This window comes from Halichoeres trimaculatus, unplaced genomic scaffold, assembly GCF_033239565.1.
Source record: "Halichoeres trimaculatus isolate MK-OKI-2021-1 unplaced genomic scaffold, fHalTri1.1 fHalTri1_scaffold_6, whole genome shotgun sequence".
In the NCBI taxonomy this organism is placed as follows: Eukaryota; Metazoa; Chordata; class Actinopteri; order Labriformes; family Labridae; genus Halichoeres; species Halichoeres trimaculatus.
The window spans coordinates 22,321,625-22,337,958 of NW_027437184.1; the positions used below are offsets into that span (position 1 = coordinate 22,321,625).

The following is a 16,334-nucleotide window of genomic DNA, read 5'->3' on the forward strand; positions in this document are numbered from 1 at the left end:
AACCTTGTCAATAAACACAAAAATTCCCAGATCTCAGAATGGACAGAGTAGAAACTTCAAACAAAAACAAAGTTTTTAGACTCAGTTGATCTCTAATAATGTGAATAAGATACAGGGACAAAATGAGAGCAGAAAGTTTAAACTTCTTTAGAAAGAGTTTATTTAGTGCATTTCTAGTTTGTCCACAGCAGGAACCAAAATATTAAGATAATCTGTGCTCGCATTGGTTAAACTGGTTCTGGTCCAACACCATTGGTCCACTCTTGTTCTGGTGCGATACTATTGGTCCAGCAGTGTTCCCCCGCCCTCACATTAGTTCACTAGTGTTCTGGTATGATACTGTTGGCTCACTAGTGTTCTCTTTAGGTCAGGAACACTTAAGACCAGAAAAAAAGGACCTTTTGGCATGCTGCTAATGAGCAGAGGTCCACAAGCTTCCATGCAACAACAAACAAACAAACAAACAAACAGCAAGGGACAACAACAACAAACGGAAAGAGTAACAACAGCATTGCTTGTAAGAAGTAAGCATGGAAGCATATACAGTAAACCTTATTTTAACCTGCTAAAGCCCTCAGGAGGTTTGTCTGATATACAACAGATCTTAAAAAGGTAAAATCCCCCCCGACCCGGACACATGCGTGCGCACACACTCGCTCTTGTTTGCCCACGCACACACAACACACGCGCGCTCTCTCTCTCACACACAGGCGCACCTGCATGCAAACAAGTGATCAGTCCTTATAAGTGTACAAGGAATACGTTCGTCATTTTTAAAAATATGACTTAACCCCATGAGCTCTGTGTAAACATGGCGTACGGTAGAATAGATAAAGACTCTCCTCCTCCCTTCCTTTGTCGCTGTCTATCTCTCCTGCCTGGTGCCTTTTCACAGCAGTAACTTAGTTAATTCTTGTACTCTTTGGTTCTCTGTAACAGTCTGTGTATCTCACTGTGTGACTGACTGACTCTACCTATCTATCACTCTCTTTTGAAGTCCCCACTCCCTTGTTCTCTCTGGGAATGATACAGCAGGAAGAGGAGTCGAGGGATGAGATCTGCAGGTCCTGTCCCTCTGCAGACCAGAGCAGCAGAGCCAAATCAATTGATTGTCCTTGATTTATTTACATCACAGTCAGTCACAGTGGGCTCCGTGAAGTGGAAGAACACATTCCTGTCCTCGCTTCCTCCTCCTCCTCCTTTTCTCCTCCTCCTCCTCCTCCTCTCACCCCTCACCAGCCTGATGTGTGGGCATGTTGGCCTGAGATCTGTGAGTGTGTGTGTGTGTGAGTGTTTGTGTGAGTATTTGTCTGTGTAGGTGTATGTGTGAGTGTGTGTGTGAGTTGTGAGGGGTGGGGGGCTAGGATAAGTCATTGGTGCTTGGTGATTTCCCTCCTCCGTTAAGTAGAGCCGACGCGCTGCGGCTCTTAGTTGGCGTGCCGCTGCCCGACCTTGAGAGTTCTGTCAGGTCATGGAGGGATGGCTCTCTGTACATGGCCACTGAAGATACACAGAGACACACAAACACAAACTCATTAAGTATTCATTCATTTCTTTGTTTTGACAAACCTAGGTGTTGTATGCACATCTTGTTCAGGCACAATCATTTTTTATGCTAGTTTGGGAATATATCCAACAGTATCACATTATCTTTAAGGAACACAGAGAAAAACATTCAGTTGTTTCTTGCACCACTTCCTCAAAGGTTCTAATCTGAATGGAAATAATCTGGATTTTGAAATCAGTTTCTGGATCAGTTAATCCATGCTACTTTTGTCTCTTTCTCTTTGCCTCACACCAACGAAAAAGGATCACCCTTTTCCAGATACAGACTTAATAGGTTACTGAATTACCAGAGCTCTAAAAGAGCTCACATAGAACATGCTTTGTCAAAAGGGGGCACCAAAGTCAACACTTTAAGGGCACTTTATTAATGACTTTTTTAGATTAAGTATTGATCTAGTTGTGTGTATTTTTTATGGGAACAGAATAATTTAACGCCTAAGTCTATTTTAATTACTATGAGAAAATACCAACTGTATAATTAAGGACCAAAATAGCGAAAAGTTTAACGTGCATGTGAATTTTAAAATCCTAAACTAAAACGAGTTGTTTGGATTTTGGGGATTTGCCGATGTCAGCGATTCCCTTTTTTGACCAATCAGGAGCAAGTCTGACCTGATTGGTCCACTGGAGCAGATACCCCACACCCCCTCCCGGCCCACTCCTCTCCCCGCTGCTGGAGGAGAATGCTGAAGTTGAAGGGCCATCACTGCTCTGTTTTGGGCTGTAAACAGCCACATAGTTCCATGCACAAGCTTCTCATCTCAGAAAGAAGACAAGACTAAGCGACTAAAGTTCATTTATCAAGGAAATGTTCCAGCTACACTCAGTAAAACTGTGCATGTGTGTGCTAGTCACTTCACGGCCGACTGCTTTTCCAACTTTGGACAGTACAACAGAGGGCTAGCAAATAGACTGGTCCTGAATCCAGGCGCATTACCAACCAACCGCCAACAAACCTCGAACCCTGGAAATGTGAGTATTTTAAATGCTGTGTGCTGTGGAGCAGATGTAAGAGCTTTTCCTCAGTGTCCCCCCTGTCTCTGTGTTAGCTTCAGGATGCTAACTTTAGCTGCGGTTAGCCTGTTGTTTTAGCCTGTAATGTTACAGTAAACGAGCTTTGCTGTTTTCTAAACATTGTGCACTCGGAGCTCATGGCGCCGCTCTCTGTGAGGCTGAAGAGTGAAGCGGTATCAGCGGTGGCTCATTTACATATGAAGGTCACGCCCACTAAATCAGAGCGTTCTGAACAGAGGGGCTATGAGAGCCTGGAAACAATGCTGCTGTGCTTGATTTATTGGCTTTTTGGACCAAAACATGTTACTACCATTTCATGGAGACATCAATGAACCCTATTAAACTGCAGAAAAGGAGCAGAATATGGGACTTTTGAAAGTACGAACATTACAGAAATGCTCTGAATTGATCAGTGTAAATTTTTGGTTTTAACTTCCACCATCACTCTCAAAAGTGTCAAAGCTCTTGTGGGAGACTTTCACTTTGAATCGTTTTTGGCGCCCCCTTTGGACAAAGATGTTTTATTCTCTTTTCCAATCTTATCCTGTGCATGTCAACACATTTTCTCAACAAAAACTCATCCTGCTTTCTTTAATAGTCACACATTTCACTAATTGTGAACAGCTAAACAATTTTAAGCCTGTTTCCTCTATCACCTGATCTCGGACACCTCCCCATAACAGCTTCAGGTGTTCAAAAGTACAATGAAGAAATTATCAGTCTTGTTACTGAATGTTTTTTTTTGTTCCAGTAGATCATTCAGAGGCATCAGCATCAATCTCAATCTGTTTCACAAACAGTGAAAATCAACTTACAGGAGCTCTTAACTGGAGTTTTTATTTGAATAAAAAAAATGTACTAAGTGACATAATCCTTTTCTCTTCTAACAACCTGAGTTCAACAACACATCCAATCTGATAGCTTTAATCAGATGTCTCTTATGACTGATCAACCGAGCTGTCGTGCCAGGATCACTGAGTTTTAGAGCCAGAGATGACGCTGAACTTCAGGCTGTGCGAACATTTTCACTCAGGCTCCTCACAAAGACCGAACATTTCTGTCACATCACCCCAGCTTTCGCCTCTCTGCACTGGTTACCCGTTAATTTTAGCATCCATTTGAAAGTCTTATTTATGACTCACAAAGCCTCACATGGCGAGGCGCCAGAGTGAATAAGTGAACTTTTAACCCCTTATTATCCAAAAAGGCTTTTTAGATGTGCTGGGCTAGACCTCCAGTTAGAGATGAAAGGTGATCGTTCATTCGCCGAGCAGGGACTTAGGCTCTGAGTCAGTCTGCTGGTTATAACTGCGTCTGCTTTTAGATCTGGTCACACTTTTGGACTGCCCTTTAAACCAGAAAACTCGTGTCAATTGTTTCTGTGATACAGCTCTGTTGTGCCACCAACTGTTTTTTCGCCCTTCACTTTATTTTCAGGTTCAGTTTTAAAGTTATTTTCAGTCAGCTTGTGTGTAATTTTGTATGGTACGGGTAAGGAAAGAGTTGCAGAAAAGCATCAAACTCTCTTTTTCCTTAAACTTTTCAACCTGATTCTTTCTTCCTTTGCATTTTTAACCAATGGAAGCAGCAAAAATCGCATTCACCACATTTTTCAAGAGCAGTTTGTCGGCTTCAGCAGCATCTTACATCGCACTAAACGGATAACTGAGAATCTCCAGCGGCTCTGACACTCACAGGGAACATGACAGCTCCTCTCTAGAGTATGTGCTCAGTTTGTCTATTCTGGGCTACTGTAGAAACATGGTGGAGCAACAAAGCATACAAAGTAGACGAGGAACCCAGTTGTTAAGAAACTCATTTTAAGGTTAGGAAAGCACAGCAGTTTTTATTTCGGATCCTTAAGCAGGAATGAAAACACTCATGAATAGTGTATCCCATTTTCCCCTGAACCTCACAAACACACACACGCACACAAAGACACACACTGGATCTTGAAGATGCAAGCTTATTAAGAAACCGTTGCCTATTTCGATGACCTGCAGGTCTGGAGCATCATTAGAAGTCATTTGCAGTTGTATTTGTGACCATCTGATGAATGTTAGCCCAATAATTACTTTCCTTTGGCTTTGTTTGTGTGCTACCATCTCCTGAGGGAAATATCAGGCTGTTTAGATGCTAATGCTACACTGTGTTCACCAGCTAGTCCCTCACTGTGTTCGTCTGTTCTTGGGACGAAGCGGACGAAGCCTTTTAGAGCTCCATCTCTGCCTGCAGCATCCAAGTAATCATTGTTTATCTTAAAACACGAAATAAAGCTGAACTGTATTTTCCTCTCTCTGCTTTGCTGTTCTTTCCTCAACACTCTGTTCCTAAAATCTTTTCACTCTACAACCTCAAATGCTGATATACAACTCTGCTCCCTTCTGGATTACATCTGATAATAAAATTTTCATCAGAGACGTGTTCAGAAAACTGTGTAGGTGGTTTATGGGCTGCAAGATGTTCGACTAAGCAAGACATTTTAAATAATTTCCTGAGATTCTGAACAGTATAAGTTTTGAGTAATAAACTCTTAAACTTATGAAAATTGTACGCTCATAAATATGAAAAGGTCAGCATGTAGATGCAAGAAGAAGAGTGACATTGTCTCGTGAGTCATACCGACTGAAATTTACACTTCTCTCAGGCACAAACAAAGCATCTGAGGCTGTGACATCCTTCACAGCTCCCGAGCTTTAACAGCTCACTCAGCTTTACTCAGTGAAACCATCTTACATAAAGACTTTAAGTCATGAGATCTGTTTCTCATTCAGAGTCAGAGTCAAAGTGTGAAGACAGTGATATTTCTTCATGCGGGAGATGACACCGTCAGTCAAATCTGATCCAAGCTCACCCACAGAGTCCTGATGTAACAGATCACTTTTCAATGTTAGATTCATCACAGAATAATTCAGGAGGTTATGTATTTAAAAATTTAAGCACTCTTCAAAGAGCTAGTATGTCCTCACACAGACCTTTACTGGGAGTGCTGGGACCATGGATGGATACTCTGTTTACTCAACATCACCAAATTTTATATCTTCTCTCACAGGCTAAGCTCAGCTGGATTTACACATCATAGTCAGATTAAAAGGTTTTGGGCTATGAATCACTTTAATTCACATAGTGTCATGTTTCTCAAATGCCAGGCTGTAAAAAAAAATCTCCTAAAATGGTTTAGGCACTATAAATGCATAAAATACTGAGACATGTGTACACTGCTGCTTCCAGCATTACACACCAAAATTAAATAGAAAAATTTGAGTTGAGGCCCGAGTGAGGAACTTTTTGCTTACATCACTCATGGAGCCTCTCATGGGCAAAGGTTAGCATGGCAGCTGTGTCTGCTAAATCTGTTTATTATCTATGAACTAGAAAATCACTCAGAGAGCGCAGACCTCTACCAAGCATATTGTGATTCTCACACTTTAGTCCTACTTTAATGTTATAGTCCCTCTCAGCAGACTGTCTGCTACAATTTGGTGTTAGTTGCAGGTTTGTATGATAATTTGTTTCCTGACAGTGTTGAAAATTATGATGACCCAGTACATATTTCATATTCTGGATCTTAGTATCCAGATTATTGCCAAAATCTGGATCGTACTTTTACATCTGTCAGAAATTATGGTGACCTTGTCTTGTATTGTTTTGTAAAGCAATCTGACCATTTATCGTTGAGTTATATACACATATGGTGAAAACTGCCCTATCTCACAATGATAAACAACCCTTTAAAAAAGTTCTGGATCCCGGAGGTGATCCGGATCACCTCCAAAATTTAATCACTTCTTTCTTATCCAATTTCAAACATTCCCTGAAAATGTCATCAAGATCTGTTTCTTACTTTTTGAGTTTTGTTGTTCACAGACCAACAAACAGACAAACTCCCAAAAACATAACCTCCTTGGCGAAGGTAATTGGCAACAACAACATATCAAAGTGTCTCAGGGAGCAGTCAGACAGAGCTTCAGCCAATCCAAACATTGCAGCATGTGACAGAGCAACACAATAGCCGTGGGGTGAAGAAGAAAGATATGAATCTCTCTTATGAATGAACACTGTAATGTTGTTTTTTCCTTGATTCAATGTTGAAACATCATTGAGTTAATTAAAAAACAGCTGTAATATTAGATCTAGTGGACCTCCCTGCGGCAGAAGCCATGTTAAAAGGCTGAAGCAGCTCCTCTGTGTTCTCCTCTTATAAAACCCGCCTCTTTTCTAAATGAAGGGCTGTGATTGGTTTTAGACTCACCTGGCAGCAAAACTGAACATGAACTGTCTGATCGGTGTGGTGACACCTGATAAAGAATTTCAGCCTGCTTTCTACAACAGTCAAACAATTCCCTCATTGTGAAAACTTGCTGTTAAAAACGTGAGGCTGTTTCTTCAGCGTGCTGTCAAATATCTGGTCTGAAGTTAACTCCACACAATAGTTTCAAGTATCTAAACTGAGCATGTAGAAAAAGCCGTCTTGTTGCTGAGGGTCTTGTATTCTCCTGTCGGTCATAAAATAGCAGTATTGATTTTGTCTGCTTCACAACCAGACAAAAACATCTCACAGGGTCATTGAGAAAAACTAATTCCTGTTCTGCTACTTTTAACATCAGTTTTCCAACACCGCAGCATCTTCAAAGTGGTGAAGTATGTAACTCTTTGTTATGAACAGTTTTTCTGAAACTTTACTCCAGACACTGCTGAGCTCATCGAGAATTTTCACCATCACTGAAACTCATCCAGTTATTAATTTGAGTTTTTCTCTAAACTAACATCTCACTGGAAAGTTTTCGTTTCTATATGTGTGATGGAAGTTTTTAGTTTGAACCATGACTCAGTTTCAGCTGTACCTAGTCAGTCTTCCTCAGTTGGTTAAAGCCTATAAAAACTACTGTTTGTCTACGAATTGCTGTCATTTCCTGCTTTGAGATTTTCAATGAGCACTTCACAAAACCTGCTTGTAATTTGTGACAAGACTGTTTTGTTTTGATGTTTGGCAGGATCCTTTTCATGAGCCCTTGAAGGTTGCTTTTGTTCCACCTCTGCATCCCGTATCGAAGTCTTTTCACATTATTTTAATCTGTTTGTCTTGTTTGTTTTGATTTGTTTTCCAAAAAAATAATTTAAAAAAAAACACAAAAAAGATAAATAAATAACAACTCTTGTAGACTCAGATTTAAGAATTGCACAAAGTGCCTCCTCGAAACCAAACAAGCACCTTTGAGTTTGTCTCCTCTGTGTTCTTACCTTTGAGTGGTTTGGGGATGAAGTGTGCTGCTGCCTTGTTCTTCTTGACATGGTTTCCCTTCATGATTCCACCTTCCTTGTTGAGTCCCAGGTACCAAGCCCGACCTGAGGCCTGCTGCCGGTACAGCATCGAGGAGTAGGTGACGTAGTAGTTCTCAAACACTGACTCCTTGAACTTACACTCCGGGGTGAAGTGTTCCTGAGGGAGAAACGTGACGCATTTTAGATTATATCTGAAAACAGAGGCAAGAAGGAGGTGATTTTGGAACAAAGTAGACAACTTTTAACTTCTAACTGATTTTAACCCTGGACTAAACGCACTAAACGATTCCACAAGACCACTAAACACTTAGGCCCATTTTCTCTTCACTTAATTGAGTGTGGTGGTTACACACGCACTTTGGTGATGTGTAAGAGGATGGTTGCTGGGAAGATTTTTTAAAGCAATCGGACCACACATTTTAGGGCCCATCAATTTAGTGAAATTTATTCTTTAATCAGTGGGATACTTCGCTGTTAACATGTATGGCCATTTCAAAATACTACTACTACAACATCTTTACTGATCAAAATACAAGAAGTGATACACATGTGGCCACCATGTAGATATAAGAAATGAAAGAGGCCGATTCAGACCCACCGGTGTATCAGATGCTGTGTGTGGGTAAAAAGGCTCTAGCCTAATGTTGGAACATCTGTTCTGTGGTCTCTTTATAAAAACAGTTATACCATTATGTTGTTTTGACTTGAATATAATAAGTTACAACACCCATCTTTGAAACACTTGTCTTACATTAAAATTTATTTGTTGGCAGCATATTGCTCTTGATGATAAGTGATTGGGAATAAACATCAATGTGATGCATTGTGGGATTTTTGCTAGGCACCGCCCTGTTGGCTATGGCTGCCTTTTGCAGCGGCTCTCTCTTCTTGGTCCGTTTCTTGTGTTTTTTTTTCATCTCTTTGTCGTCATCTTTGTTCTTGGAGTGGATCATTACTTTGTATGGCTCATTTGTTGGTCATAGATTTTTACTACTTTTTCTCCCTGTGTTTGTCTGGAGATCCTACATGTAAACATGGCTGCATTGTTTACATGTGAACTCAGCTGTTAGCAGCCTGTAGCATGTCAATGCTAACTGGTGCAAGGCCTGATGTCTTCCCACAAGGTGAGGAGAAGGAGGTGAGGATGACGTGCTGGTTCTCAGGTGTGAGCTAAGAAGTGACGACATGGACCTGTCCTTCCATCCATCGTTATTGGGAACGTGAGATCTATCTCCAATAAGATAGACGAGCTAGCTGTGCTAACCCAGCAACAGAGGGAATACCAGAGGGCAGAGTAGCATCATGCTATTCACAGACATGGCTAATGGAGCTAATATTGGACACCAATGCCATGTTGGGGGAGCTTCGCCTGCTGTGGGCGGACAGGATGCAGGAGACAGAGATGGAGCATGACTGAAGAAGCTCAGTCCTGGACCCTGTGGAGGTGGAGGCTGGCTGAACTGGAGAATGATGGACAAGCTGTCATCATCTATCTTTCTATGGACCTTTTTGCACTTTCTATACACTTTCTTACTTTTGTTTTCTTGATGGCTGCTGTGACTTCAATTTCATTGTAATTGTTACATTGACAACAAAGTTCTTTTCTATTCTATTCTATTCTATTCTATTCTATTCTATTCTATTCTATTCTATTTAAATTTGGGGTGATACTGCTTACCTGCAGTCTTATTGGCACTGAGCATATGAATGCGCATGCTAAGTGCCTAAGCAAGGGATCAAGCATGTGTAATGGGACAGCCCTTTAAAGTTTAGGGCAATGATTACATTTACAGGAGCTTTTGTGGAATCTTAGGTGTTCAAGCATGACTTTAGGATAAACAAACATGGATGTTCAATTTCATCAACCAGTCACCCTTGTATGAGTTCCGCCATGCAACAACAAAAACGAAGAAAACAACGAAGGGTAAAGAACGCCATGAGATGGTCTTCTTTTCACATTTTAACTTGGCTCTGTATATAGTTTTGATAATGTTTGCTGCTGAGAGTTGTAATTTCTGGTTGATGATGCCTTAAAGTTTGCTCCTCTCATTGGTTACAGCGAGTAGTCTGTTGGAGGCAGTATGAGCAGGAATTGTAAATATTGCACACATTAAATGTGGGACTGGGAGATAGTCATATCAAAACCGCGCACCTGAGCTTAATCAGGTCATAACCTCTAACCTGAGACAGATAAATCAGTCTGAGATCCATGTGGCAAACCTCAGCCTTGTGGAGAAGTGGGAACCTCCAGAGCAAACAAGAGGTCTGAGTTTGAGACATCAACTCTATAAAGAAGTTTTTAATCCTTCCCCTGAATTGCCATCAACGTCCATCACTTTGAATCATTATTTCAGGCCTGGCTGTAGAGTCAGAGAACAAACTGCACCAACTTAGGACAGCTGACATTTGCATTTCCTTATTCCTGCATCGCCATGGCAACCGGCTACTCCCTTGAATACCAACCAGCCCACTGAGAGAAGGATGGTGCTGTGAGAGACGGAAAGATACAGAAAACATGCTCCTTCTCTCTATAATCCATTAATCTTGTCTGCATTTTAATAAAAGTTGAGCAGAGTGCGTGTGATTGATACACTCAGCCTGTGTCGTGTAATAACAGGTGTGAAGATTAAAAAAAGTGTTATCAGTGTTGAGACTGAGAACAGAGATAACCCAACCATGCAGGATCAGCGGACAGGACGGGTCAGATATTGTGGTTGTTTACGCGTCTGCAGCTTGTTATTGCACGGAGCTGTGTGTAATTTTTCCATGTCCTCTTTGTTAGTTTTCATCTTTTTGCCTCACAGGCTTGTTTAGATTGCTCCGAGAGTTATTTTTGTTGATTCTTTTTTGTTATTGCTTCTACACCACCCACCAGCACCGCTTGAGAGCTAAAGCGGAGCACTTAATGCAACGCACTGCAGCCAACACCGCCTTCTGACCTGCCTGAGAAGATATATGCACAGCAGGGATGCATGCGTAAATCTGAGCGCCAGAAAAGCAGAAAGACAAATTTCAAGGGGCAGTTTGTAAATGGCAACAAAGTAATCTTTCTATAAAAGAGTGAGAGAAGGGAGATAAACAAAAAGGAGGCAGGGGGATGATCTGAAATCAATCCTGTGAAGCTACAATATCAGTGTAGAGATAAGGGAGGCTCAGACACAGGATTATTACAGCTGACTCATGAGGCAGCTCTGTAGTTAAAGTACTGATGTGATGATAGCACCATAATGAGAGTGGTCACACTGAGAGATGCTGCTTCATTACTCAACCTGATGCAAAGACCAGTGTTTGGTCTCTAATGCCTCAAATGATGATGACGACGATGAGGATGATGGTGGGTCTGTGTCACTGTACGTGTGAGGAACTCACAGAGGTGTAAAGAAAGCCTTCGTTGTTCATCGCCAGATACAGTTTGGTCTGCACGCCCTGGATGGCCACCACACGAAGTCCCACCGGGATCAGGTTGAACACAGCTACAAATACACACACAACCACACACAGCAAACAAACACACACACACACAGAGTGAAGGCAGAAAGAAAAATCCTCATCAATATCAATGCAGCATCAGGTTTGTTGACACCTCCATTTTGCCTCAGAGAAGATACATTACAAGGTCAGCCATGCAGTGAGGCTACAGCTTTAAAGTGGTGATGTATAGACTGGTATTATGTGTTGGATTAAAAGGATAAGAACTGTCAACAAGCACGTAGAAAAGCAAGGTTTAGACACTTCTGGCAGAGCAGGGACAGCATTAGGAGAAGAGCCACCGAGTCAGAGTCCACTGGAAGTCAACATAACTCTGGTACAGCGACAGCTAAGGATTATTAACACCGTGTAACACGAACACTACAATGTCACTGAAGGCGGTAAAAGTGATGCAGATAGATAATGAAGTTAAAATGATTAAATAGTTTAAGAGGGGGAAATTAGGGAAAGTTTGTCATTTTTCTTAATAAGTTACTTAGGTAATGACCAAGAACGTGTTGAAACATTGACTTTTAATTAACTTTACGATCAATTAGCTCGTCTTTGCAAGACTTGGATCAGGAACAAATAAACTTGGTATTTAATAGGCATGGGTATTTATTTATTTACAAGATTTTATTGCTACCAACGCCCTTATCGATTCCATTTATCCACCAGAGTCTTTATCAATCCCTTTATTAATTCTTCCTGTTAATTTTCTCTGCACAAAAAGCTGCTTTGCAGGTACAGGCAACAACATATAATTTAGTCTATAACTGAAAAAAAAAGGGTCTTTGGATTCAGATACGTCTCAGTGTAAGTTAATAAATCAAAAAAACGCACATCAATTGCTGTAGATATATTGTTTTCTTGTATGTTATTGACTGAAATAGTCAAAGTAGTTATAGCAACATTTTGAGTTGTTATGAACACTGGGCTTGCCGTAGTAATGCTGACTTCAGCCATGAGCCTGCATGTACCTTTTATCTTCCTGTTTGGATTGACTAGTTAGTATTTTGACATTTGGAGTTCTCAGTCTTGTTAAGAAAGAGTAATTGTGATGTGTTTTTTTGATGACAGTTACAATTCTAAAATCAAAGGTATACCGATGTATGCTAATCGCTAGCATATCAACACAAATCACTGTATATGTTAGCAACAAGCTAGTGCAATCACTTCGGAACATTAGGAGATGTATACCACGTTAAATGTATTAAATAGGAATCTCACAGAGGAGAGCAATGTACATTTCTTTGTTTAGTCAGTTCTTTAGTTAGACTTCAAATGGAAAGTCCTGATTCAGAGTTTTCTTAGGAAACTGTGCTAACTATCAACTGCTTACTGGGAAATTGATTTATTCACATAACATTTCAAGATCTAAGCAGCTTTTTATCACTTGCTTCTCTGGAAAAGGCAGTAACGCCGGGATACTTCAAAAAACTTTTTGTGGTGGGTTGTGATTTCATTTCAAATAAGTTATTTGCTAATCGTCACCTTCTTACCTTGCAATCTGGAGTAAATTTCAAAGAATCTGGAAAAAACAGTGACCTACCAATTGTGACTTGTGACAATAAATTGGGACGTTATATTTAAGAAGTTGTGTCCTAATTTCAAAGAAGTTATGTGCTAATTTCAAAGAAATAATAAAATATTTTGTCTGATTATTACATAAGTGATGAAATTTGCGGACCTCTACAGTAAAGTGTTACAGAAACTGTTATCTATCTGCTAGGCTAAGACTGCTGGGGTGAATAGTGGACATAAGGCCGGCAGCTCTGGCAGCTCAAAGAATTGATAAGAGAATCATAACTCATAAAGGCCAATGATGCAGATGGCTTGAACTTTATCTTATTGATTCTTAACAGGAACTGGTTTTCGATTGCCATTTAACATATCTATACAACAAATAGTAATCTGGTTCTGTTGGGACCACAATGGTCAAAATAATCAATTAATTAATTGCACGCAATAAGTTTGATTTGTCAATATGGCTTTAATCTTAGAGTTCCCTGCCCTTCAGTGTGCCCACGTGGAGTGACAAATCCTGAGAGGGGGAGAAACAGCTGATGAACTAACACCATGCCCAGTTTCTGCTCTACATGTAGAGCATGAGATAACTTTTGTCATGATTTGGTGTGTTTGTGTTTGTGTTTGTGTGTGTGTGTCTTAGTATAATATCATCAGTCATGTGAGCTTTCTGTGCAGACTTTACAGCATCAAATCACACACTTTTTGTGAGTTTGCATCTCTGACGACTTAACGATGGGGTTCAATAAGTTTCAGATTTGTTGCTTCTTTGTCAGTTAGCAATTTAATCATTTTTGTTATTTTGTCCTCTGACTTTTGTTATCTTGCTCAACTATATAAGTACTGCACTGTAAGACAGATTGATGCAGCAAATCGACATTATTTTTATTGTATACTAACACATCAAGTTTACAGACAATGCATGATGCCATAAAATGAGTCCCATCCCTCATATGCCCTCGTGGACTCACATGCTCTCTCATACCTCACTCCTGACATCAGATTCAGTGTGTTTTCAGTCCAGTGCTCTGGCTTTAGGGTGGACATTAAGACTGGGTAACAGCAGACAGGCAGCCTTTTATAGGCTTATTGACAGCGTTATATTCAAGGTGCTTTAACGAGGGCTATTTGTAACTTTATGGCACAATTCAGAGACAGCGTAAAGCTGTTTGAGCTCAATGCTCTTAGATTGCAGAGAATATAATCTCTGTAAACACATTTCTGCATATGAATGCAGCATCTGCGAACAAAGGACAACACATTGGTTTTCAGGCCTTCTGGTTTCTGTTTGTAGACAGAGAGGTGTTGACGGATCCTGTTTGAACGAGCTTCGGTAATATGCTGGAAAATGTCAGCGCGACAAGCTTAAAGCTCCCATGAGGAGTTTTGTAGCTGGTAATGAATCAGACCGAAATTTACACCGATGCCTCTGCATGACTTATAGAGGGGAACAAGAGCATCAATGCAAACGTTCACTTTTTCTATAGATTTTTTCTAAATGTCTAAACCTGCTGCTGAGGGGGGAGGTGTTAGGTAAAGGGTTTATTAGCATCCTGCAGAGGCAGTCTTTAATTTGACTTTCAGTGACTGTAAAAAACAGGCAAGATTAGTTTTTACTTAGCAAATTACAAGAGCAGCAAGTGGTACAGGGTCGTCCATAAGGGGGCTCCAAAATCTAGTCAGACTTAAAGCTCCAGGGAGAAACTTGAATTGCATGGGCTAAGAAACATTCCTGAAACCATACAAATCATTTTCTGGATCAAAATAGGGCAGAACTGTACCATGCCACAAGGTGGCATATGTCAACTGTGCTCATCTGGTTAGGAAAGCATTACAGCATTCTGAGCAACAGCCCCAACTAGTGGTGGGCAGCTGCACTACAGCATGAACACACATGACCAGTGTTTTAAGCTTACAATGATAAAATTATAAATATGTTTTGACAACAAGTAATTCAGGTCCCAAGGTGCAAGGGAGTTAAATTCAATCATTGAGCCAACCGAATGCTTACACTCCCAAAACAAGAGAAAATAACATCCTGGGTTTGTACGTGTTTTTAATCCAGAAAATGTAGATACAGTAGTATTTAGGCTGGGTCAGGTCCAACTGATATCAACCACAGTACATACCCACCACATCAGGTGGGTTTTAACCAACAAAGAGGACAGAAGGCTGTTGGTGCTAGCTCTGCTAATGTTAGCCAAGCTTTGTACCAACTTACCTACATAGGTTTTCTAGAAAGAAAATTTGTATTTTAACAAATTTGGGGGAAATGAGTCAGTTTGAAGCATCTGTACTTTTATCTGAATATATACTCGGCCAAAGGTTTAAAATTTTAAATTTGGAAGATCTAAAAGAAGAAGGTTTAACCAAGATTTTTGAGAAACTTCACCTAACAAAAAGGAAATACTGTCACATTCAAAGGCTAAATTGTCATCAAAACGTCAGACTGGTTCGAAGATTTCAGTGATCTGGTAATTTCATGGGGTTTAGAGGATAATCTGAGCAGGTAATGGATTTATGCTGTATTTATAAATACCTTTTTTTCCAATACATTGTTAGAATACAGCATCTGAGCATCGATTCCATTGATTATATTTTACATTTATATTAGCTTCTGTGGTTCCATCCAGTGAGCACCAGCAGATAATGTGATTTATATGTTTAACAGTAAAAGCTTGGTGGCAGCCACATAATTATCCTGGACAGTTTGATGACTCACTGCCTCGTTTAATTATATTTATTTAGCCAACCATGTTTCTTATAATGACTGTGGTTATATTGATACTTGGATTACATGGCTTACCCGTTCAAATCCAGTTATGGTTGACTAGTTTCATGTTGGTGGGTGTTAACATGTCGTACACACCATGTTATTATCCAATAAAAGAGCACAGTGCCTTCAGAGCTTCTGCTTTTTTTTCTCGCTCTACACGACGACGACGACAGTTGGTGGCCTGAGAAGTGGCAGAGATTAATGCGCGATGCTGGAAACACCAACTGTGCACGAGGAGGAGAGTGATTGCCGTCTGAAGCACGACAGCAGAAGTGAATTAGCCGTATCAATCACATATTGTAGCCCGTGCGTGTTTGTGTGTGGAAGAAAAAGAATGAGATACGAGGAGGAGAAACAGTTTTCATTAGATCTGTTTGGACGAGTATGTTTCATTAGGTCACTGATTTGAACGCTTTATTGTGCATCCTGTGGATCTTCTATTGATTTCTTTAACAGGGAAACATTTAACGCAGATAGATTGCCATCTGACCTTTGGAAGAAGCTAGCACCGGTTTGCTAATTAAATGAACACTTGACATGTTGTCGAGTGAATGTCTGGGTCAAAGCCTACATCAGACAGATGTCTGCAGGGTGAAGTTTATCACTAAATTGGATTTGAATTGGTTTTGGATGATATCTGCAAAGGGGCCAAATGGGAATAAAACTAAATTACACCTGGACACTGATCCTTCCCCATGTA

The 16,334-nt window shown here is 40.4% G+C and overlaps 1 protein-coding gene across 3 annotated transcripts in view; it reads right to left on the reverse strand.

The window, feature by feature from the left end:
• Window positions 1-162: 162 nt before the first annotated feature.
• The window catches only part of fgf13b (fibroblast growth factor 13b), a 28,735-nt gene continuing 12,563 nt past the window's right edge, over window positions 163-16,334 (reverse strand). For all 3 annotated transcript variants that reach the window (XM_074671700.1, XM_074671701.1, XM_074671699.1), the window contains 3 exons: window positions 11,233-11,336; window positions 7,822-8,020; window positions 163-1,500 (listed from right to left, as the gene is read on the reverse strand). In XM_074671700.1, the coding sequence (XP_074527801.1) occupies window positions 1,361-1,500; window positions 7,822-8,020; window positions 11,233-11,336 (443 nt within the window). In that variant the 3' untranslated portion in view covers window positions 163-1,360. The remainder of the gene's footprint in view (window positions 1,501-7,821; window positions 8,021-11,232; window positions 11,337-16,334) is intronic.